General features: G+C 39.2%; 3 protein-coding genes across 6 annotated transcripts in view; 2 read left to right on the top strand and 1 right to left on the bottom strand.

Moving 5' to 3' along the window:
• The window catches only part of mtor (mechanistic target of rapamycin kinase), a 46,732-nt gene extending 26,484 nt beyond the window's left edge, over nucleotides 1-20,248 (top strand). Inside the window, exons 23-31 of one of the 3 annotated variants that reach the window (XR_006826128.1) lie at nucleotides 763-875; nucleotides 1,216-1,378; nucleotides 1,850-1,942; nucleotides 2,328-2,474; nucleotides 2,998-3,140; nucleotides 4,090-4,252; nucleotides 4,987-5,132; nucleotides 19,670-19,772; nucleotides 19,900-20,248. Coding sequence is in view for 2 of the 3 variants with exons in the window: in XM_046057307.1 (XP_045913263.1) it covers nucleotides 763-875; nucleotides 1,216-1,378; nucleotides 1,850-1,942; nucleotides 2,328-2,474; nucleotides 2,998-3,140; nucleotides 4,090-4,252; nucleotides 4,987-5,132; nucleotides 19,670-19,700 (999 nt within the window). In the remaining variant the exon portion in view is untranslated. Of the gene's footprint in view, nucleotides 1-762; nucleotides 876-1,215; nucleotides 1,379-1,849; nucleotides 1,943-2,327; nucleotides 2,475-2,997; nucleotides 3,141-4,089; nucleotides 4,253-4,986; nucleotides 5,133-5,717; nucleotides 5,867-19,669 lie in introns of those variants that run through there. The other 2 variants (XM_046057307.1, XM_046057308.1) reach the window with 2 other exon arrangements.
• The window catches only part of LOC123975654 (serine/threonine-protein kinase mTOR), a 384,954-nt gene that overhangs the window by 328,757 nt on the left and 31,295 nt on the right, over nucleotides 1-24,902 (top strand). The gene's annotated exons all lie outside the window — the stretch shown is intronic.
• angptl7 (angiopoietin-like 7) lies at nucleotides 10,111-13,226 on the bottom strand. Its single transcript, XM_046057320.1, has 5 exons — nucleotides 12,664-13,226; nucleotides 11,446-11,546; nucleotides 11,122-11,316; nucleotides 10,664-10,859; nucleotides 10,111-10,552 (listed from the first exon to the last, which is right to left on the bottom strand). The coding sequence occupies exons 1-5, from the start codon at nucleotides 13,022-13,024 to the stop codon at nucleotides 10,383-10,385; spliced, it is 1,023 nt and encodes a 340-aa protein (XP_045913276.1). The 5' UTR covers nucleotides 13,025-13,226; the 3' UTR covers nucleotides 10,111-10,382.

Raw genomic sequence — 24,902 nt, 5'->3', positions numbered from 1 at the left:
GAGGGGGCTGAGGTGGGTTTGTTGGCTGCAACATACGTCATCCTTAAGCCCACAAGCTATCCATGTATACACACAGACACATAGACACATGCTCCGCATAACAGTATGTGACTATTAGACCAAACTACAGAAACCTTTCTCAAAACACACAACTAATGTTAGATTTTTATTTAAGATGTGTTGTGGACCACTGGCTGGAAGTGGGCCTGGCCATAATGATACGTTTATGAACTGTTGTGTCATGGGTCACGACAGCGTCAAAGCACCTGTGAGACATTCAAGTTAGGTGTTGACCTACCACAAACTGAAACAAGGCAAGACATGTCTGTTCTCTATAACAATGAAACCATTGATTTAAATACAATTAACCTAAATGGTAGATGGTAAAGAATGTTTTAAAAAAAACACTTTAATATACAACCAGGGACCTCAAGGTTACATATTACATACATCTTATAGTATGTGATGGCCCACCAGCTTGTATTTCAGTTTTTTACTTGAAATATGCCATATTTGTAGCTGTATTGTATTTCATGTTGCTGTGCATGTGTGCTGCTGTGAAGTGACATACAGATAAGATATTCACTCATTCATTCACTCATAGCAATGCAGAAATAAAATAAAATGAAATAAAACACCGTCCGGCTTTTCTTTAAGGATTCCTGAAAAACAGCATTTAGCCATAACAAGCTCATTAAAATGAACTGCTCGTTTTAAGTGTTGTGGCATGTGGGACTGAGCAGTGTGTGCTCTCTTTTGCAGCTGCTCAACGCCATCCAGCTGTTTGGTGCCAACCTAGACGACTACCTGCATTTGCTGTTGCCTCCCATTGTCAAACTTTTTGATGCTCCTGATGTGCCCCTGCAGGCCCGCAAGTCAGTACGACACATGACCGTCCCTGTCCCCATGTAGTGGTAGTTTGGGATCTAGTGAGAAGTTAAAATCCATTTTTACTGGATTCTACCATGGATTTATTGATCCTAAATCTGATTTAGATTTTTTTATACACTAGTACCACAGAATTATTTTTAACAATAACAGCCCTGTAATACAAGAAAGAAGAGCAGGGCACAACATTTTAATGTGCAATTTCTTTGAAGAATCTAAAATGCAAACACTTAAACCTTTTCTCACATGGCCTCTAGGCTATTTTAAAAAGTCCTTTGGAGAAGTTGAGTGTTTTGTGTTTATCTGTTTTGCCTCTGTGTGGCTTAGGGTTGCCTTGGAGACACTGGACCGGCTGACGGAGTCCTTGGACTTCACTGACTACGCTTCACGCATTATCCACCCGATTGTTCGGACACTTGACAGCACGCCTGAGCTGCGCTCCACCTCTATGGACACCCTGTCCTCGCTAGTGTTCCAGCTTGGCAAGAAGGTAGCTATAGCTGTCCCCAGGGCTCTCTTTAGATGCAGCTATTATTCAGAAGACTAATTTCAACCTCACTCCTGCTGGCTTCACATGAACAGAATTTCGGTAACCCCCACCTCCCCAGTCTATATTACTTCCTGCTAGACTGCTTATGTCATTGACAATTTGGCAGCGGGGGGGGTGGTGGTGTTTATGAGAGTTGATGAGGTCACATATACCCCTCCCTCTCTTCCCTAGCTTTTCCCTCCATTATTCCTAAACCCTCCTATCATTTTAAGGCCTAACCTCAGAATCACCAGCACACGTGCAACCGCAAACGTGCAGCGGAAGCTTTTGATCTGAGACTCATGGTGGTTAGATGCAAGCACAGGATGCTATTACTACTGCTGGCGAGGGAAAAGAGGTAGCAAGACTAAACCACATAAAGCACACATTTGCCCTTTTATTTACTCTCCTTCCTTTTCCTCTTATTTTCAGTACCAGATCTTCATCCCCATGGTGAACAAAGTGATGCTGAAGCACAGGATCAACCACCAGCGTTATGACATATTAATATGTCGCATTGTTAAGGTAAGTCCCCTCAATATATGTTTTCTCAAAAACATTTTAAACCATTTGATACAAGGCACATTTCAAACATGTCTCCTGAATTTATGAGCATATTTTCATTGTTCTTTGCCTCTTGCCCACTCAGACCCAAACATTATAACCCTTCGTGACATAGAGTAACTGTACATGGTCAAGCAATAAATTATATAAACATAAATAAACAAAACCTTTATTTTTTTTTTATGTACACTGCACCATAAGCAAGTCATTACCATGCTCTGTTTATCAACAGTTATCACTCAGGAAGGAAATGCACTTCTTTGAGACCTGGCTAAACAATTATTCTGTGTGTGGGCTGTGTGTGTGTGGCCTGTGGTTGTTTGTGTGTTTTTTGTGGCCATAATAGGGCTATACTCTGGCAGAGGAGGAAGAGGACCCGCTAATCTTCCAACATCGCCAGCTTCGTGGTAACCAAGGTGATGCTCTGGTCAGTGGTCCAGTGGAGGCGGGGCCTATGAAGAAGCTTCACGTCAGCACTACGGCACTTCAGAAGGTCAGAAGGGATAATTGACATTTAACTTAAAACGACTGGTTTCTGATTTCTACTTCGATAGTAAAATGTAGAAGACGCAAATATTGCGTACAAGACCATAGTTTACTTGTGTTGATGACATACTGACAAACACACAGTGATAAATTTAAGGAAAAACGAACAAATGAGCAGAGAAACATAAGGAAGGCAGATGTTTTCGTGCAGGGCACAAGGACTCACTTAAGGGGGTGATGAGTGTATAATCATGGACTGTGGCCTCAATAGTCACCAGATCTCTACCCATGGGGGATTGACGGACGTGTTACACAGCACACTCCACCTCCATCAACAAAACACCAAATGAGGCTTTCTTTTGAAAGAATGCTGTTCCCTTCTATGTAACATTTGACGACCAGGAGCAAAGATTTTATGTGTATATCTCAGCCAGATCATCCTACACACAATACCTGTGACACTGAGGTCTGGAGAAACTGTTCCCTCGTAGTAGAAGTCACTTTGATGGATGCTTTTTGTCTCTTCACAGGCTTGGGGTGCTGCCAGGAAGGTGTCCAAAGATGACTGGTTGGAGTGGCTGAGGCGCTTGAGTGTTGTCCTGCTTAAGGAGTCGTCCTCCCCAGCCCTGCGATCGTGCTGGTCACTGGCCCAAACCTATATTCCTCTTGCCAGGTACACCACTTCTATTGTGGTTACCTTGCCAGCTTTGTTTTTACTCCCTCTGTTTCATCTTAATTATTCTTTCAGTTTTTGTCACACTTCTTTAATGCCCCACATTTGTGATAGTCCAACAGATAAAATAAATCCCCATTTTAATGCAGAAACATAACAGAATTTAAAATGCTGTCTTTGTACTTCCAGCCTCTAGTGTTTGTAAAGTTGAGCGGTTGTTATGAGGCCCCTCAAATGCGAAGCTGCTCAGTTACCAGCAGTACAAGACTGGTTGCACTAGATACTAGTTTCTGCTGCTAGTATTAGATGTGACTGTGTCAATCCGTGTATGGTTCGTTCTTTGATTATTTAGTTTCAAAACCAAATCAGAAAAACCAAGCAGTTTTTTAGTTTTTCTGTTGTAAAACCAAAACAGATAAACAGAAAACAAAAAAACAGACAATCGGTTTTTCTTTTTCTGTTTTAATAACAAAACGGAAAAATATTGATTCTGATTTTTAATGGAGTACACGGATTAAAAGGTTCAGGTAATTTTTGTTCAGCTTCTGTACACTGTTTCCACCTGACCTTTATTTTCTTTGTGAGATGGAAGAATTTAGAGTTTAAGTTTCGTGGCGCTGCGGAGAGCCTCCAGCTGCCGTGAGCACATGGATTAGGCTATGCGTAAATCAGGAGCATCGAACTTCATCCAGCCAGGGGGAACGACCACTGCTGGTTCCACTGTCAACACTACGCATATTAGGTCTACCGGTTAGGGAGCGGGGCGCTGGAGTGTACAGGGCGAGGGAGAGGAGAAGAAGAAGAAGAAGATATACTTTATACATTATACAGGGATTATTTTTTACAAGCTATAGAATAAGCTTGCTACTACTTGATTTGTTTCGGCAAATACATTTCACACACGGTGTGTCTTTCTTTTAATGTGTAAATGTTGTTTCTGTGATCCCAGGGACCTGTTCAATGCAGCCTTTCTGTCTTGTTGGTCTGAGCTGAGTGAGGACCAGCAGGATGAGCTCATCCGTAGCATTGAGTTAGCTCTTACCTCCCAGGACATTGCTGAAGTCACACAAACTCTACTCAACCTGGCAGAGTTCATGGAGCACAGTGACAAGGTTAGCAATGAACTACTGCAGCTACATTAAACCACAGAATCACTGTGATGCATTTTTGACTGAAGTTTATGCATGCATGTTTTATTAGGGAGCTTGTAGGTCCACATCTTAAGTTGCATTTCCTAAATTCAACGTTTTGATATTAGGTAGTGCATTTTAAAGAGGTGATAAATAAGGCATTTCCTGTATCAGTGAGCTCCTTGTGAACTTTGGATAGGAAGCTTAATATGATTTAGTAAGAGCTGTATCGCTCCTGAAGAGCCGTAGGTAGCTTGCATGGCAGCATCTGACATCAGTGTATGAATGTGTGTGTAAAGTGCTGTATAAATAAAACAGTCCATTAAAATGTGTTGATTAAATGGATGTCAAACTGTAAGACATTATACTTCTCAACAATTGAGACCATCACGGTTGGGTAATAATATAGCGTTTCTACACGGCTGCTGTGAGGCTGCAGTAGAAACAGTAGTTTCCTATTCCTAACCAGAGGAAAGAAGGGCACAAGTGGTTTTCTGGAGGCTACCAGACATACTTTGACATGTTAACTCAATTACAAAGGCGAATTAATAGAAATAATTTAAATGCTACATCAAATGACCTTATTCTAGCCATTCACAGTAATTGAGTATAGTGTACATTAAATACAATCAGTGAGACTTAAACTGAATAATAACTTCTATTGATGGTGCAAACCCTACTAATTGTTATTTTATGCAATTTGTTTCCTTTTCCAGGGCCCTCTGCCCCTCAGAGATGATAATGGCATTGTGCTGCTTGGTGAAAGAGCTGCCAAGTGTCGTGCCTACGCTAAGGCTCTGCATTACAAAGAGCTGGAGTTTCAGAAAGGTCCATCTCCTCTCATCCTGGAGTCTCTTATAAGGTAGGGGATCTGAAAACCTCACAAGCAAACCTTTTTTAATGAGAAAAATGTGATGTTTATAAACAGAAGTTGAACTCAGTCGCAAGCACACATTTAAAAAAATATTTTTTCTCCTTTTAACTGTTTTTTAATTTAAGTTGTTGTAGTGGAATCTAAGGAATATGTAGCCTCTTCAAAGTTGCTCAAAACATAATTCAGTGTCAGTGGGTAGTAATGAATTGGATTTTTCTTTTCTCTTTCTGTCCTCATCATAAAAACTAGGTTTGACAGGTTTGCTTTTCTGATTCACTGTTATTGCATTACAAGTTATTGCTTAAAGATAAACATTAAACTATTCTTTCTCAAAGTCAAATTCTGATCAAATAAATACACAGATAAATTATATTACACATATCCTCATGTCCCATAACCCTTTGATATCTTCTGTCATCTTTTCCATTCCCCATTCTCATCCTTCTTTATTTCTTTGCCTTTGGCATGACATGGAGAAATCTGTTTTCCAGGCATCTAATTGGATGCTTGCCTCCTTTTCATCTATGAGTGTCTGGACTTGTGTTTCTCAGGGGCCTGTTTTCAATTTCTCAGGAGCCTTGATGATGATGAATGATGGGAGCCGGCGCTCTTGTGTTTTCAATATCCCCATCTGGTTCTCACCTCTCCAGGATTTCCCATAAAAGATCTAGAGGCCGGTGTGCAAAAAGCACTGTGTAAAACCCGTCCCTACCGAGTCCTTGCTGTATTTAAATTGAAAAAAAAAAAAAACATTCATCATTGATGCACATTTTTTGATGCCAAGGAGGCACCGTCACTGCTATTTTAGTTCCTGATAAGTCATGGGGTTTGTAGATGAGTTTGCGATTATTTTAGGAATTGTTCTTTGTATTCTGTCATAATGGATCTTCAGTTAAAATTCAGGATATTATATCTGAATAAGTGACATACTTGTAATAGTAAAAAAAATTTTTGTCCTTGTTATAACTCATGAATAATGTGTGAGGGATAATAAGAAAATCAAAAGAATTAGTTTGTGGTCTGACTATATTCTCAGGCCCCATAGCTTTGGATAGAGCCAGGAAACATTTTCTGCATTATTCCCAACAGCAGAAGAACACTGTTAATTTAGCTTCTGGCCTGTTGTGTTACTAATACAGCATATAGTGTTTTTAGTTGGACTTGGATTAGTAATTTGTTTGTATTTTATTAAATCTTGTTGAATTTGACAGTATCTGGTAGGATGTGATGATGAGGTTTGATAGATGCTGGGTAATTATAAAGGTCTGTAAAAGTAAAGTTCTCCTTTATTTACAGAGCAACGATGAATATGGTGGTTCCATCATCACTGTAGTGACTGGAGCCGGGCCTAGTTGCATCTGGACTATAAAAAGTTTCTAGCTATAATGTTATCAGGCATCATGGATATACTTTGAAATGGAATTTTAAATGAAGTTTAGTATGTTCAGATGTATAGAGGGCTGCAACCAGTTAAGCAAAATCTCTCAACATCTCAAATAGATAGAAAGTGGGTAGGCATAATATTAGGGACACTTGTACAACAATGCAATCCAGTAGCCCTGTGTTGTACTACCTTTTATTAATGGCGTGGTATGACATTCTAATCCAAACACGTGTTTTTGTCAAATTCAGCAAATTTCTCCTCATGTCTGCTAGCTGTCTTTTGTGTATGCTAAAAAAGATCCAGTGTTTGCACACAGCCCCAGCTCTGTAAATGGGAAACAAAGTGTCTCAGACTGAGCCACAGAACACTTTTCCAGCCATCCCAGTAGGGGTGGGAATCAGAATCAGAGGCCCCGCAATACGATATTATCACGATACTTATGTCACAATACAGTATTGCGATTTTAAATATATTGTGATGTATTGGAATTTATTCCTTTTTTCCAACTTTAAATTTTGTCCCCAAAGGAAACTTCTTTTTTCTAGTAGACTGAAAAAGCAATAGATTTTATTACTATAGTACCAAAAAAGTAAAATTCTCATGTAAAATTTATATAATAAAAGATCGATACTTGGGCTCCGTGTATCGATACAGTATTGCCACAGAAAATATCGCGATACTATGCTGTATCAATTTTTTCCCCTCACCCCAACCATCCAGGATTTGTGTGTCAAATTGACTGACTTTTGAGTTTGCCAAGATATGTTGTTGTTGTAATTAGCTATAGTAGCAGGAGATTTGTGAATATTGCTGTGTGGAGCTGTAGTGCTGGAACTGGGACAGTCTTGTCCTCTCTGCATGTTAGCTTTTTCAGCAGCAACTGCAACAACTAACCCACAATTTAGCTAATGCTAGTTACAAAAATAACAGGCGGAATGTGTGTGGGTGTGTGTAGGTGTAGGTGTGTGTAGGTGTATGTATATGTGCAACCCAAAACTTGCAAGGAACCTCCTCCATGCTTCACTGTTGCCTGCAGACACTCATTCTTGGCAAAGAATCAAATATCGATTTGATTTCAGGGCTCAGCGTTAAACTTTTTTGCTACTGACCCCACCGGGCCAGTTGATTTGAAACTTACTGGCCTGAATTGTTACTGGCCCTCCTTCCAAAAGTTACTTATCAGTGTTACAATAAAACCAAAGACTTATAAGTTATGTTATACTGTTAACATGTTTAATCGGTTATTAAACACATCCTGAATATATAAAAGCTAAACTAAAATGTAATAACACTTAAAATTATAAAAAATGAAAAAGTTAACAAAACAATTTACTTTTAAAACAAAACCTACTAACAGACTCAAACATGATGTGCTCTCTCTCCTGCTGACAGCCATTTAATAAAAAAAATGTACACAGCAGCGGATACAAGTCACCTTGACAGGTCGCCATGGTAGCGACCTGTCAATCACAAGGTAGTCCTGCCCAAAAACATATGCATTATCATCCATTTCCCCCTAAATAGAACCATAATTTGCTCAGTGAACATCATGTTATGTTGTAAGAATACTTGGAACTAGCGACTGAGACCATAAACTCATAAAGGAAAGTGTTTACTGAGGTAATAATTCAGATGAGAAGTAGCAACATTTTACCATTATTTCTAATGCAGCCGGACATCTATTTGCAACCAGCGGACTCACCCCCTGCTGGCCGTTACAGAGAATGCAGGTTTAAGTTCCATCTGCATGGTTTCACTGTCAGGACCCACAGGTTGCCGCTTGATTGAAATTAGAGACATAACATTTGACAACCACTCGTCACATAACTACAGATCTGGATTGGACAACGGCGCGCGCCATGAGCTGCAAAGCAACTGCAGGATGTTTCTAATAAATTTTTAAAAAATACTAATGTGTTTGCACTGGCCCGATCAACTGTCCCGACATTGCTTTTTTACTGGCCCTGGGCCATCGTGCCACCGTCATTGTCGAGCCCTGGATTTAGATTTTTCTTTTGTTCACTCACTTTGTATTTTGGTTATTGATAAATATAATCTATTAACATATCTATTTTTGAAAGCATTCTTACTTTATAGCATTTTTCTACACCTGCTTAACTTATAGAGGGTATGTGCATGATGTCACAGAACGCAGTTACGCTCACTGAGTGGCAGAAAGACAAGCAACAGCGTTAGCTTGAATCAGCTAAAACACAAACAACACATCTAAAATGGGAAAGAGCTGGACCACTGGTTCTTTGTTAAGCAGTTAGGATCACTGTCAAGTCCCACTGCCTTTAATTTGAGCAAATAATCACTTGTTTTACTCCCAGTTTTCTAAACGCAGCCATGGTAACAGATGTTTTGCCAGTTTGACAGGTCGGCAGTGTGGAAGTATTTTTAAGTGTCCAAGAAAGACGCAAAAATCACCGTTTGCAGACACTGTTCTTCATTTCTGTGCATCCCTAACACAAACATATACATAATCAATAGTCAAGTCACATTCACCTTTACACAATGTCTTCATCAGATAATAACTAAGATGTTTGGCAGCCCTATTCACTAAAGTTTAACTCTATTGAAAACCAACTATAAATTCCATTTGCAGCTGTTGCGTTTGCTAAATGAAGCATGCTAGTCATTACAGAATAGCTCTATGGAGACATAAAAGTTTATGTCAGTTGTAAGTGTTCAAGGTCTTAGGTCTTTAGTGTTGGGGGCACAAGTCTGAACAATTTAAAGTCTTAGAATAGAAAGACCTGGTCATGTGTTACCATCCACTTTTAAGTGCCCTTTATTCCACTGTGGTCATATCTTCTAAAGGGAAGGGATACATGTCCAGCTTTTATTAGGTGTTTACCCTCACTCAGTGTGTCACATTGTAAAGGGAAAAGAATCTGACTAAGCATACCACTGAGCTTCATAGGTGGTGCTCCATGTGTGTAGGTATTTGAATGCTCTAAGGAATTCTTTGTTGTTTCAAAGCATAGCAAAATGATGTCATTGTTTTGAAGGCAGTAAACCTGGAGGCATTGAACTCAGAATAGAGTGTGTGTGGTCTTCATTCCTGTATTTGGCTTAGGTGCCCTGGGATCTTTGGCCAGAATGTCAGGAGATGACCCTACAGGTCAGAGGTCAGTGGCTCAAGGCAAATATGTTGCTATTATTGGACATGAATGGACACAATACCCTGATTTGCTTTTAGACTTCTATTGAGTTACTCACATTTCAACAATACTATTTAGCCAGTGAAAGAGATTATCAGTTTGAGACATGTTACGCTCCTTGTTTCTTTTAAAAATATGTTTATTTTCTATCACACAAAATAATATAATTACAGAGCTGTACACATTTTACAAATTACACATTTCCAAAATCAATGGTTATGGTTTTAGAATAAAATGCAGCATAATTTATAGGAAATTCCTTTGGTGGTTGGGCCCATTCCTTTTAGGAACAGTCCTATGAATTATACCTGAACTAGACCAGTCTGGACTGCAAATACCCATAAATGGCTTGTGTTAGCATTAGGATGGTTTTTTTGTTATCAAGACAAATGAGAAAAGGAATCAAAAAGCGGTAACACATGGGACAGTGGTAAAAGAGCATCTATTAAAGCTTTTAAAAAATAAAATATTTTACTGATAAATACACAAAATGAACTACAATTTACAATCAAACACGGCAAAAACATTACACATTCATCTGACTGAAATTTAACCAGACCATCACAAACAACATTTTCATTCCTTTCGCAGTCAAGGGAAAGCCACTATTTGGTTGAACAGGTATTAGTGAGATCTCTCTCAGCATTCATGCGTGTGATTTTGATCCAGGACATGCAGCTGAAGCACTTATGGTTGAAAACCCACTGGCCGGACCTTCATCTCCACTTTCTTCAGGGAGTAGTGGGACCCATGCCAGCCGTACCAAGTGATCCCATCTGTTTTCTTTGAGTGCTCACCGTAGCGGTAAAAAACACCATTCAGGTTTGAGTCTGTGCAGCAGTTGTACCAGTAACCACCTGGAAGGATTTGAGGGGAAATAATTAGACTTGGTATTAATTGGAAGGAAATATGTACCTGTAACGTCTGCTGTAAATGACTCCATGATTTGTTTTGCTCTCACAATTTACCTTTGCGCAGGGAAGCACAGTCATCCACACATTTGTCATTGTCCTTGTTGATGGTGCTGAAGTTGGTGTTGTTGTGGTAGCGCATGGAGTCTCCAGCATTCCCACTGTAGTTGGCAAGAAAGAGCTTGTAGCTGTTGAGCTCATTACCCACAGAGAACATACCATACTCAGCATAGCGGGTCTGTCCTTCCCAGTCCTGCATTGGAAAGCAACATATAGCATGATTTAAAGAAGGACAGTCATAGAACCTGAAAATATAGGCTCATATTAAATGTAAAGTTAGTTTGATTTATTATTCATTTTCATTTTCTTATGCTCAGTGCCCATGGGAATAAATTAGTTCTGTGTTTATGCCCTCTTGCTTTTGGCTATGAAATGGTTTGACTATGGTTTGTGTATTCTTGCTCTTTAGTGTCTCAGCCCAAATTTAAATTATTGCCATGTTTTCCAACACATACCTCCATCTCAATCCTGAGCATACTGGGCTGCCTTGTTAGACGAAAGATGTGGTCATTGCCTAGCCAGAAGTCTCCTCGGATTGATCCAAACCCACTTTTGTACTGCTTCCAGTCACGTTCGAATGATATCAGACCAACCTTGCGCCTTTGGATCAGAGTCCAACCACCTCCATTTGTCTCCATATCGCAGAAGACCTAGTGTTCAGAAGTAGTACCAAAATGTGATCAAATGCAGAGAGAAGACGGGGGCCTTACTGTGCTCTACCAAAGTACATAAAGAGACATTATATACGCATACACATACAAGAGTCAAGTATAACTTACATTCAGCTCAGGTGCACCCAAAAACTCATTTTTAGGCAGTTTGTACTCGCCAGAGATCTTGTAGTTCTTGCTGTAGAGGGATGCGCAGTCATAGATGGCATCTGCAAAAAAAGAATCTCTTCAGTTACTCCAAAACCATATGCAGTTTCATGAGCAGTTTTTAAAATGTCAGTGTCATAAATTCTAACAGCTTTATGGATATGTGAGTGAATAGACAGATGAAAAAATGACCTTTACCACCTCCAAAAGCAAAATAGATTAAAACGTAGGGAATATGAATGGTTCCCCTCTTTTACTCGTGGCACAGTATGGGGAATGCTATTAATAGGACTGTGAAATCACAGTGGAATAATGAGCCCAATAGAAAATGAGATGGAAAGCTTGCACTTCTTTTAATCTTTGCACCCCTTCCTGTTCAGCCCTCCTGTCTCTAAATACCTCAAGTTTTAAAAAGACCCTTTGTGTTCCTTTTGCCAGCGACAAAAAAGTGGCCCTGTTAGACCACACAGTTAAGGTATTGAAATAATAAACTACGTCATGCCTGGTTAACCTCTCTGCAGCAGCCAGTGCTGATTAGTGGTGTGTTAAAGTTGGGATGAATGTCGGAAATTATTTGGCTTTGATGGAGCGAGCTCTTTATTGACAGCCCTGCAGATGGGACTCTGCAACTCCAAATTAATGCTTTTGACTGCTGTCGGGCAGCTTTGAAAAAGTGCGCACTGTAATCTGTCTCACAGTGAATTTACAACAGTTGTTTGAGGCCCACAAAGTCATGGACAAGGCTGATTATAGTTTTCAGCTAAAATAAGTAGATAGTGTTACTCGCATTCCAGTGAAATGATGGCTTATGATTTTCTCAGCTTTTTATTTACTGGTTTATTTTATCAATTCAAATATTTGTACTCTTCCCAATGAGAAGCCCTTGTAATGTATTCAAACTGAACTTCACAAAATCTGTGCGTATGTGTGGAAATAATTTTGACAGTAAGAGTGTGAATTTCACAGGCTAGAAATAGAAAGGCAGGTAGCTCAAAAATGCACTTAAGTCTATTTTGTATATGTAAATAACTTTCACATGAATTCAATTTCACAAAAATAATTATTAAGCTAAAAAACTTCTGCATTTGTTTTTAGATATTGTGACACCAACTAGCAGCACACAAAAAATTGTTGCAACTGTTAATATAGTGGGAAGGAAATGAAAGTGTTGATGCTCACCTGATGAAGTTTGAGTAGCAGACTGAAGGGTTTGTAGCTGCATGATCTCCACACGGTTGTTGATTTCTGAGTACTTGCTCTCTGCCTCTATGACCCGGGCTTCTTGCTTCCGGTTCTGCTTCTCCATCTCCATTACTTGCTTCACAACGTTCATCAAGTCTGTCTCCTGCTTGCGACTCAGCTCGTCAAGGAGACTGGTCAGATTGGCCACTTGAACCTTAAGAGAGCGCACCTCATCACAGCACTGAGCCTTTGGAGGCTTTGTAGGTGCCAGTCTCTTCCTGGGATTCTGGGCCCATGTCTCTGCCAACAAGAGCAGTGTCACCCCCAAAGCCACTATGTTCAAATTTACTTTTGCCATTTTCTATAAAAAAGTTTGTGATTTGAGAATCTGAGAATCTCAGGCGTTCGAGTGCTTTTGTTGTCCAAAAGCAGGTTGTCTCCTGTAGAAGGTCTTTGCTGGAAATTTCGGACAAGAGCTTTGGCTGACCGGTTGAGTTGGTCCTCTTTGGCCAATGGCTTAGTTCCTCAGTGAAGCCCTCCTCTGCCTGAACATCTTAAATATTTTGTATGTGGGTCCCTCCCCCTTTCTGCCGGTGAGCACCACTCACTGTGCTGACCCTTTCCAACCCTCTGGGTGGAGGGCCTTAATCGTCCCTCCTCCCCCTGCCACCCCTACCTCTCCCTTCTCGTCTTACTTTCACTCAGGGTTTTGCCCACGTTTCTCCATTCTTTGTCAGGTGTTGAAGGTTTCTGGGCAGTTACGTTTTTGTTTTTTTTTTACCTCTGCCTGGAAGAGCAACATAAGGAGCTGAAGAAACAAAATAAGGCTACTGTCTGAAGTCACTGACTTCCAGTTAGCTCTCATTACAGTGTCAAAATGCAAACTCTTGTGTTCTTTTAACTGTATTTCAATGAAAAATCATTTAGCTACACAGAAACATTGTTAAAACATTTGAATACTTGTTTAGACTTTAGAGCATGTAATTTCCTTCCTTGTCTTGAAACATAAATTACCCTGTTAATGACAGATTTTACTATATCATTGGGGCTCAGCAACTGCAGTCTTCACATGCCAAGACATGTGTGAAGTCACTAAGTACTCTTAATTGTAGGTTAAGTGTTCTATTGATGCTGCCTTTTTTTGGCAGATTTTTTAAGCAGGCGTGTTTACTGCAGAACTGTTCAGAATCAAATTTCAAGAGGGCGTTGATACAACGGCATGAGTGAAACCTTCAAGGTAAAATCAGACAAAAATACAGTTTGCATTAAGCGGAAACAATTTGTTGAGGAGATGGCAGGCAATGTCTAAAAAATGCTGTGCATGTGTGATGGCAAAATGTTACACATGTAGACAGCATATTCAAAGTAGCTAAAATGGTATACTGTTAGCCACTAGAGAACCGCAGAGCAACAAAATGAAATTATATTCTCGTGACTGCTTGTATTTTCTCCTCTGTGTTATAGTACAGATTACACTGACATTGGTTTTCATGTTGCAAAATGTACAATTTGAAAATAATTTCACTGTAAGCATTGGAAAGCACAGGAAACACTGTAATCAGTCAAATATAATCATTAATGTCCGAGTTTGTTTTTATGCCTTTGTGATTCTTCTAGAGAGGAAAAGATTAGTCAATTAACAGAAAATGAATCGATAATTGTTTTCTAACCTTTAGTATATTCTGGGAAGCTTTACTGAGAAATTGCCTGTACACTGAAAAAAAAAAGGCAGAAGAACCTCTACAGGTCCAAAATGAATCACTTGTTGTGCATATTGTGATTCATACCGCTGCTTCTTTATATACACACATGAATGCATTCATTCTTCAAGACTCACAGTGTAAATAAGGACATTGTCTTTATATTCATTTTGGTTTTCTTGTAGGTCGCGTGACCACATTCAGGTAGATGATGAGATGAACAGGCTCTATGCTAACATTGCTCCCAAGCCGCTCCTAAATGAAAAAATGTAGGAGCACACAAAGAAACTTAAGAGCGCAGTATGTAACACAGTGTTATTAACAAACAATTTATTACATACATAGTTATACTGTGTGTGTTTGTGTATGGGCTTTTTGTTGTGTCCACTATACTTTTGGGGTTTGACAGCTAGGGCTGCAGATATGTCCTGGCCAACACATCATATTCTTCAGACTTAAGAAAACATCTTTGTTTGGTACTGATAGCTGCAAAAATCACACCATAATTCATTTTTAATAATTAATGCTTTTCAATGATAATGATAAAAAACAGGTTTTCTTGAATTTAAGTCCTGTGGAATTTCTGTCCGTTCTATGTATTTCACAGCAACTTCACTGAGGAGCTGCCAGCCCTGCCAGCTTAGAGGAGATGCCTTTGTAAGATTATGCCAAAGGGGTGACTGTGTGTTTTTTGGGGATGTCAGAGTATACCTCAGGTATTGAGACAGCTGTGATACTTAGCTGTGTGTGATCATTGCCGTGCAAAATAGACAAACTGCCATGATGATAGGCCAGTGAAAGCTGCAAATACAGGGAGTTGTGCATAACAGTACTAACTGAGACAAGGCTGAACCAGGACATTCCTTTCAGTTTTTACTTGAACTTTATGGGTTTTCCCTTCTCCACATGGAGAGGAATGAACTGTCTGGTAAAGGCAGTGATGGAGGCGTCTGCGTGTTCATAGACAATACCAAATGTTGATAGTACACACTGAAGTACAGTAGATTTATTTCTGACTAGTTGGTGTGCTATGGAGCAATGTTTTTATGAGTTGGACTGTATCTTGTGTGTATGCACATGGACCATGCGATACACATTCCCGTTGGGACTAGAACAAAAAAAATCCAGAAGTGGGAATATTTCAGGCTCAGCTGCACATATTTGTGCTGTTTGATATTGAACATTTCTTTTTAACTTTTCTAAATCTATCTCGTGCAGTTCCCCTAACTTTATGAAAGTGCTGTACTAAATCACTGGAGTACCCCCTTTAAACACTATTTGCAGTTTCAGGCACATAATTCCCAAACATTTGTCTATATTTATGCCGTTTATGCAATTCCTTGTCTATGAATATACCACGTACTGTACAGGATGACATTGATTTACAAATCCTAATCCGAGTAATTTAGTAATATTTTTCAGCCGTATGATTTTATCTAACTTATAGAAGCACAAAGCAGAGCTGAAAATCACAACTGTTGAATAAAAATCCATTTTGACACTTTCACCCTCGTCTGCCATCTTACTACATAATCTTGCATCACAAGCGAGGTCTTTAAACCTCAGGCTTTTTGTACCTTCTGCCAAATGCTTGGCAGGTGTCCCTCATTTTTCCACACTTGGTCAGGCAAACAAATAAGGAAACTGTTTATATTATTCTGCTCAGCATCATCTTTGAGTCATGGGAACTGCAGTTCAGAGCACAAATTCCAAAATATTACATAATTACAAAATGGTCTGTTATTGCTTTGATGTATCACACTTTAAAGGCCAAGTATTTGGATGTGTTTAGCTCTTCCTTTTCCAAGGCGTTTTGCTTCCTGAATATCGCTGGCTGCTTTTTACAACTGGTCACCACTTTGCAATTTCACTTTTACTCATTGCATGTTTTTTATTTTGACATGTGCTTTTAGTTTCCTGTTATTGTTTTTTTTTTTTTGCTGATGCATATGGGAGTAATAGGCCAGTTGTCATCTTTATACAAATGTAATAGGCAGAATTCATATTTATTTTGCTGCAGTGTCCAAATTATCAAAGGCAAATTCTGAGCACTGATTATATCGAAAACATGATCGTCCCGAAAAATCCTCCAGTTGTCCAAAAAACAACTTTTATGGACAGCTTTCCATAATAATATGGTCGGCCCCAATATTTATTTTCCTCAGTCACGTGTACCTACTGGTGCTCTTAGCGTAAACCACAAACAAATGTGATAATTGTAGCATGCAGGATAAGTCAGTTACCACATTAAATGTTCTCCTTACCTCAGTCTTACCTTTCCTCTTCAGATGATTTCTACCAGAGAGAAACTATTTAAAGGTACTTCAGTTAAGATGAGTAACTTTGTTATGATTTGTCAAATAAAATTAAGCTACATTACAAACAGTTTTCAACCCTGCTGCCAACATGGAGACAGCAGAAAGTTTGCTGGTGTATTTTAAAGAATCTTAATGACTTTGAATTTCTACAGTTGGTAGATGTTTCCAACTGTTAAATAATGTAATGTTTGATGGTGCATAGTGCCTGTTGACCGTCCTGTAAACCTTAACCGTAAGTCATTGATGTGCGTCAGTCTCTTTTGGAAAAATGTGGATTTTCTCATTTCCCCAACTGCTCTGTGAGTCACATCTCACTCTCCAGCAATGCATCCCTGCGGCATCACTTTCCTCTGGCCCTGGACTCTGTCATTCTGTGCTAGTACAGGAAAGTCCAGCTGGATGCTGTTTTATATGTTTAGCATCACGCTGTTTTTCCTTTCAAAACAGCTTCTTTAAACACCATTTACCCTCTAACCATGTTTTACCAGGCTCTGTGTGGAGAAGGCACGGCTCCTTTTAAAATTAGAGGTATTCACTAAACTTTAACCAAAGCCCCCTTCCTTTATATGACTTCCTCTGGAAGCAACACATTTCATTGAACGTATTTTTAACTTTCCCCTTTTAAGACAAGTTGGACACCCTGCTGTGCTAATTTTGGCAGTCATCTATCTTTGATAAGTGTGAGCTAACAAAACATGGTGTTTCTAGTCAGAATATGTTCACAGTCTGCTTTTGTGTCCCTAAATACAGTGGAAAACGTTTAGTAATCAAACAGTGACCACTGGGGCCAAGCTGTCAGCAGATCACTCATGGGTTCAATTATGGGAAAGGCAGGAGATGAAAGCAGGAGTCAGTGGATTCCAGGGCTTATATGTCAAATCTTTGAATTACATAATCTTTATTAACAGTAACCTCTCCCACCTGTCAGCTCTGTTCACACAGACGATCCTCAGTTTGAAGTGTACACATTTTGGTATCAGTTTGGCTTATTTGAAGGCATTATATTTCCTTGAGGCTGTTGCACTCAGTATTTTGTGAATCTTTCATGTATCCTGTGTTTAAAGAAAGCTAATGGCAACATTTCCCTTTTTTATCTTAGATCGTCATAGTAGCAATATGGTTATGATTATTCTTTGAATTAGTGTAATGTATACCTTTTGGCATGTTCATATTTACCAAAGGACAGTGACTTTGATTGTAAAGACAGGGTCCTACATTACTGCATGGATTACTGCATTGCAGTACACTTACAGTAGCAGTGGATTCACTGTGATGCACTTATTAACGAACATAAAAGACAACAAAAAGTGCCATTTAGTTTTTTAGTGTAAAAATGATTAAATTATTGTACATTTTCAAATATATACTTAAGATTATTTACTCACAGTCTGTTCTAACATAATTGTTAAAACAGTTACCATGTATGTGCATTTCAAAATAATACTGTGTGGGTAATAATCTGCAACTCAGTTAAACCAGGTCACGTATAGGGGTAAAATAAACTCTTCAATATTTTCATAATGAAGGAGACAGTATTCACCGGGGCATCCTGCAGCTCAGAGAATGGCAGACTTTATTCCCTGTGCAGACCGTCAAGTGGTCTGGTGGCTGAAGCTGGTGATCACTACCAGGTGGCCTCTATTGTTGTACAGCAGATGTGGGCCAGGCAGTGGCCGTCTGCTTGCCCCTCTACAAATCCAGTAGCTGGGACAAACAGTACTAGACGGTAAGACGGTGGCTCAGCTACTATCCCTTTAGAATGGTTCCCCCTGCTTTGTGCAAGAACAGCCATGTGGCACTGCTTCAGAGAGACCTTTCGTGACACTGGGATGTAAAAACAGTTATGTCACAGGACAGAAAAATAAAACCACTTGTGCACACATTTAGGGATTCCATTGCTTTTTTGCTAACCATTAAGTGTTTTAGCTTTGTGGGTATGAAAGTGATCTCGGGCGTATAAGTAGGTCTTACCGTTAATTGAAGTCTGTGCAAAAATTAAAAAACTGTCACTTTATCATAACGCTGTACACTCTTTAACTACTTCTGTCTATGTCCATGCATTTAGAATGGATTCCTCAATGAATTTGACCAATAGAAGAATACCGTTGCCTCTTTGACCAATAGCTGGCGTTTTGCTGATCTATACATACATACATACATACATACATATACATACATACATACATACATACATACATATATACATATATATCTGGTTTAATCTTTTTGTTTAAATGAGATAACTGCAGCTGTGCTTGTTTCCATTGTTAAGTAGAAATCAATGTTAGCATGAGTCAGTTTCAATTGAACAACTAAAAATGAATGGATCAAAGAACTGGCGTCTTTCATTGGGAATTTTTAATGGATAATGTCACTGAAAATGTAGTCAATATGTAGCCCGCTAAAGTTTTTTCAAAAACAGTGTGTACGCATCTCTTTGCCCTCATAGCAACGGCAGCATTCCAATGAGGTAACTGTCAGGATTTTTTTTCCCCTTGGGCCACCGGAGATGCTTTATTCTTTCGGCCTCTTGACTTGAAGGTGAGGAACCCAGGAGACACATTTTACAGTGGGGTCCCAATAAGGTTATTGTGTGGTGTAAACATGGGTGGAATGGTTTCACCAGCTGATGTCTCAGTGGCCCCCTAACACGCCTAACTTACTTGAAGAAAAAGAAAACCGAAAAATTTCATGTAAAATGATGCAGCAGAAGATGGATCTGTTGTTTCTATGTATGCCATTTCAGCATTTTGTTTATTTGGCATAATTTGAAATACCACTGTTAAAAAAACAAGTTTATAATGTCCTGTTCACAATGCCGCATTCCAAAGTACTGAGCTTTATGATAAGCTTCACTGAGAAAGCAGATTTTGGTCATTGCGAAGAAATTGTTTCAAAGTCAAGGGATACTAACTAAGTGTTTCCCCATGTTGCAGCATCTGCTTGGTGACGAAACAACCACCTTTTTGTCTTGATGTTTTTTAGAACCATAAGAGACAAAGGGCTAGTCAGATGATGTCAGAGATAACGTCAACCCTCCTTAGCCACAAACATCCCATGACAATCTGGAAGGAAATGGGTGACTGAGGTAACTACTTCCTATGCCTCCATGCTTTTCTCATGCAGTGATGCATGTGATGCCACTGTTTCTTAAGACACACAGAGGCCAAGATCTGTATTTGATAATGACAACATGTTGGCCATTATTTCCATAGAAGATGTATGCATGCCCGGCATGAAGAGCTATGTTCTGCTCAAGAATTAAAGGTTTAAGAAAGGAGTCATTTTAGCTGGTGTTGACTGACTCTGTTCAGATATAGTGTTATTTAAGATATTATCTAATTGAAAGATGGTGCATTGGTCATGTCACAACTGGTATCAAGGTACCCTATCTCTGGGCAAATGGTTAATTCTGTTGTTTTTCTTTTATATGTATGTAGTGTTTTATTTGCATTTCCTTCAATATCTTTTCAAGTGTTTTAATTAATTTTAATGCCCGATGTAAAGCATTGTTGAATTGTCTCTGTTTGGACAGGGTTATACAAATAAACCTGCCTTACCTTGCCTTGCCATTTATCATATTATATTTTATGTGTTAACAGTCAGTAATACAGTATCATTTTCTTTTTCGAAGCTCAGTCATGCGGCTAAAAAAGAAATTAACCGACGGCAATGTTTTTGACCCATTAAGGCAGTCATTTTCTAATTGCCCATGACTGATGTCTGAATGGGTTAGTCTGTGTAGCATTTTCTGGACAGAGAAGGAAAAAAAGTTCTTGCTACATTGGTCACTGTAAAATAAACAAACAAGGGTCATTTGAAACTGAATTTTTCTCCAAAAGAAGAGTTTTAGGAAACAGAATAAGGGGCAACTTAATATTATTAAATGTTTCGGAAGACTGTCAACCTTTCAAGGCTTTCAAGAGCTACTGTTAAACTTAGTTCCAACATTTCATATCCAGAGGTAATTAATATTTTTAAAGAGGTTTGCATTGTTAGTGCATAGTGTTGAATGTCTGCACTTCAAAGAAAGCAGCAGTTGCTCCAGTTCGAACAATTGTGCCCTTTACAGGTACATTTCATTCTTAATGTATTCTTATTTATTAAAGAGGTGGTATTATGCTTTTTGGCTTTTCCTCTCTCCTTTATTGAGTTATATAAATATATCCAAAGTCCAGCCCAAAGGGAGTTCCCATCTCCCACAGAAAGCTCTGCTCTGAACCGCTTGAAAACAGCTCGTTTGTAGTCCAGCCCTTTACTTCCTTTACTTGTGACGTCACAATGAAAACGCGTCATAAAGCTTGCCAAGCGGCTAGCGGGGTCAGGCACGCCCTCAAACCAAGCTAGTCTGAGCGGAGGCCCTTTGGCTCCACTCGCCTTTGTTTGGTTTTCCGTTGTAGAAATGTTGCACCTGCTTCCAGGTACTTTTTTTCATATCGCCTATATTTTACAGTTTCCGTATGGAATTTCATCACTAAATCCACTTCTGAGGTGAGAAATAAGCTGTGTAGATTTAGAATATTGACAATTTTACGAGAAGTGATGGCGGGACAAAAATGTGCTTGAAAGTTTTCGGAGTGGAGGATTTCCAAGAGGCTGCTGGGGAAGCCTGTGCAAATCCGCGGGAGGAGCGTGTGAGGCCGGCCAGCCGCTCACAGAGCCCTCTGCTCCCGCCGTCACACAGACCGCTGCAGCAACAACGGCAGAGGAAAACACAGCTGGAAGGTTGTCATACCGCTTATCTGTTTTTACATTCTGATGAACAGTTCAACGTTTAGTCCTGATGGTGAGATGTGGAACAATGATGTTGTGGACTTGTGAGTAACTTATACCATCTGCTAGGTTACGTTCGCATTCTGAAGCGGCTTTGTTTTGGATCACACTACCTTGTTTGTTACGACCCGCCCTTCTCTGCTTCTGATTGGCTAGTAGTCCTTACCTGGAAACTGTGCATGTGCAACTCCCAACAAAGATTTTGTACAAGTAAGATGCATCACTCTGTAGCTCAAGAGCAGAGTGTACAACACACAGGGTGAAAAGAGGAGCTGCAGCAATGTGCAGTATAAGAAAAATATGGTGTTTTTTGAAAATTAAACCATGTAAACCTGTTCTGGTACAACCCCTAATTGAGATGTTGAACCTGAAAATGAGCATAATACCACCTCTTTAATAATATTAATAATTAATTTGTGTTGCTTTGTAGGTTCTACCTCACAGGCTCTATACATAAATATGTCAAGCAGTGGGACAATTTTCTTGTAAAGATGAGGTCATCTTGGATTTCCTTTTAGTTTCTCAAAATTTCCTTTTCGTGCCCTTTTACCTTGGGAAATGTTTGTTTCCGAGACAATGGTCGGTTGAAGCAGTGTAGTAAGTGTTTTAACTCCACCCGCTTCTCATCTGTAGTCTTCTAGCACAAGGTCTGTGCAATGGAAAGAACTCCCCCAAGGTGCTAGATAGATTAGTTCATTCTGCTGGGAATATTGGTGATTGCATTTTGGCTGCCCCACGATTGCACCGTAGGCACAAAGGCTAGAGAAGTGTCGGACAGCTAGTGTCACTTCCAGTTTTACTGTAGTGGAGTAAATAGAAGGTTGAGTGGTATGAAAGATCGGCAACTGTAATGGACCAGCTAAGCAGTTTCTTTTTGGCTAGCCTTCGTCACATCTATGGACTGAGTGTACGCGACTTTCAACCCAATAAAACAGTCATTCAAAAATGTTATTATGTATATAAACAGCTTTTTCTGAAAGGACTGAACTTGCTCCTTGCCAGAGATGTATTATAAAGAACGGCACTTGAAGAATCTTCTAAACAACTCAGTCCAGCCAGGAAACATTCAATTGTGTGGTTCCACTGACGTAAGGGTCAACCACGCATGCGTAGTAGAAGTAGAATCGGTGGGGGAAAATGCTTTTTAAACCTTATTTTGGTGCAAAGTCATCCATCTTTTTCAGTGATTTATGTCAGATTTTGCAGGTGATTTTTAAGTCCCACAATTATGGCTTTCTCTCCATTCACTCAGATAGGTGCCTGGTCTTGTTAGTTCGACATAACTGGAGGTGTTACCACGATGGCTGCCGAATGGCAGGACTTGCAGTTTCAACAATTTTGTCCTCACGCACAATTCTTCCTAATGCATATGTGGTCTACATTTGTGATTTCCTCGTGTTTAACTTCTACATGTGCTTAAACTCTCATACATATTTTAATTGAAAAGTTCTCTAGATTTTTTTTGTGCATTCCTTAAGTATGCAGTATTACTAGTTTTGGCAAGTAAGTAAAGTAAACAAAATCCAAAGTGAATCAATTCTGTGGACCTTGATTCAGCCTTTCCTTGAACAGCGATTAGATAGCCATTCCCATTTTGAAGTTATTATGTTCAACATCAAGGAATGGCGTCAACTCTTGGCAAGCAAAGGGCCAATAAATCAGTAAGAATCAAGTGAATATCTTCCTAATTAGATTAGAGTAGGTCCAGTAGTGAGGCCCCATTTTTCCACTTTGCGAGATTTGCATTCATCTTACCCTTTTCTGGGGGGAAATATCTGCTATATCCTCAGGGATCATGCTCACTCTTCTCAATGACATTTGAATAGTTGAGATGGGGATTGTAGATTAATTTACTGGAGTCAGTGGAATTTTCTTTCTATATATATAATATTTGAACAGATAATATACATATCTACTCCCTCAAGTTAATCATGGCTAAATGTATTGTAGCATTGTTTTATTAATCAAAATCTGTTGTATACATGGAGGTTTAGAATTTGCAGTGTGATACATCATTTTTGTTACGCTCTTAAGACATAAAAATAGTGATTTGCATGCATCTACCTTGGCCCCAATTGAAAAATATTTTCATAGCCACAGGCCCAAAAAAAGTCTTTCAAGGTGATTGTTTTTACTTCTCATTACAGAGATATATCAGAGGTATTTGAGTAGCAGTGGTGCAGTGTTCTGTGTTTGTAACAGAGAGGGCAATGAAAATTCCAAGTCATAAAGTAGTTTCAAAAATGTTCAGGATATGGCCAAATGTAGGTCTAGGGTTTTAGTTTAAATTACACATCCTGCAGTCTGGCCTTTTGCATTTTGAACAGACCTTCGTTTCTGAACTTCTGAGGAAAAGAGCCGTGTGCTAATCTCATTTAGGATTTACAATTAAACTCCAAAGAAATCTGATCCAGGATACACAACACATTGTCTAAATTTCACGGCAAGATAAAAAATAATAAATCATGACGGTTTTATAGTTGATAGAACTTAAGCTCAAGCTCTGTTCAGTGACTTGCCTATGTCTCACAGAAGCAAATCAGAGAAAGGTTCCAGTTAGGAAGTGATACTCGTGGCCCTGCACAAGAGAGAGGCTTGACAGTGGTTTCAAGAAGTTTTCTGCTTGCTAATAGTTTGGAGCTTTTACTTGAGGAGAACGTTATGTGAGACTTGTCATCTGGATACATTTAGACTGTGTGTGCTTAGAGCTGGCAGCCAGATGGCTTCAGCTGAGGGACAATGAAATCTCCAGGGTACGTAGGAGAGAAAGCCCTTATTCTGATTTGTCTCCTCAGATGAAACCACATCTGGGCAGCTTTAGCATACCTCTGCAGCTTGTCTGTGGTGGGACATGGAGGCCTTGCAGTACTTTGTTCATTTGATGCTTGAACGTTTTGACGACAAGTAGTAATTTGTACATTCAATTTAATTGACCAAGTATACACAACATACCTGTGTTATATCGTCACTGTTTTTCAGAGTACTGGATGGTAGTTGTGTTTGTTGAAGACTGTGGGATAGTTATTGAATTGCTTGCTGAAACAGTACATGTCTCTCTATCAAGCCCCATGAGAGTCACAGACAAATGGTTATTTACTAAAATGAGCTCACTTTGTCATGTTATGCAATCACATGCTGTCTTTTAATTTTCCTCTTGCACCCTAATCATCTGTTTACACCAACGTCTTTTGAAAAAACTCTTCAAATGCTAGAGTACATAGAAGGAAAATATTCATTGTCACACAAAATTACAGAAAATGAAGAATGTAGTGATCACTATTTGGTTTAGCTTTTAGCTTAAATCTTATTTGTATATCAATTTTGAATAATTTGCATAATACACGTTCCTTTTGAGATCACTTCAGTACTTTAATTTAGCAACTTAATATTTCATGAGGTTTGCGCTGTTTCCTCAGAGCAAGAAGATTCTGGGTTCACTAATCTG

This window comes from Micropterus dolomieu, linkage group LG08, assembly GCF_021292245.1.
Source record: "Micropterus dolomieu isolate WLL.071019.BEF.003 ecotype Adirondacks linkage group LG08, ASM2129224v1, whole genome shotgun sequence".
Classification (NCBI taxonomy): Eukaryota; Metazoa; Chordata; class Actinopteri; order Centrarchiformes; family Centrarchidae; genus Micropterus; species Micropterus dolomieu.
The sequence above is the reverse complement of the archived record's forward strand: the minus strand, read 5'-3'. Positions and strand labels throughout refer to the sequence as shown.

What these genes read in the sequence shown, in the direction of transcription:
- angptl7 (XM_046057320.1), bottom strand. Translation starts at nt 13,024, where the DNA reads ATGGCAAAAGTAAATTTGAACATAGTGGCTTTGGGGGTGACACTGCTC. An exon ending in TGGGTGCACCTGAGCTGAAT is followed by an intron (nt 11,317 to 11,445) that starts GTAAGTTATACT and finishes TCTGAACACTAG; the next exon opens with GTCTTCTGCGATATGGAGAC. An exon ending in TGCTCAGGATTGAGATGGAG is followed by an intron (nt 10,860 to 11,121) that starts GTATGTGTTGGA and finishes TTTCCAATGCAG; the next exon opens with GACTGGGAAGGACAGACCCG.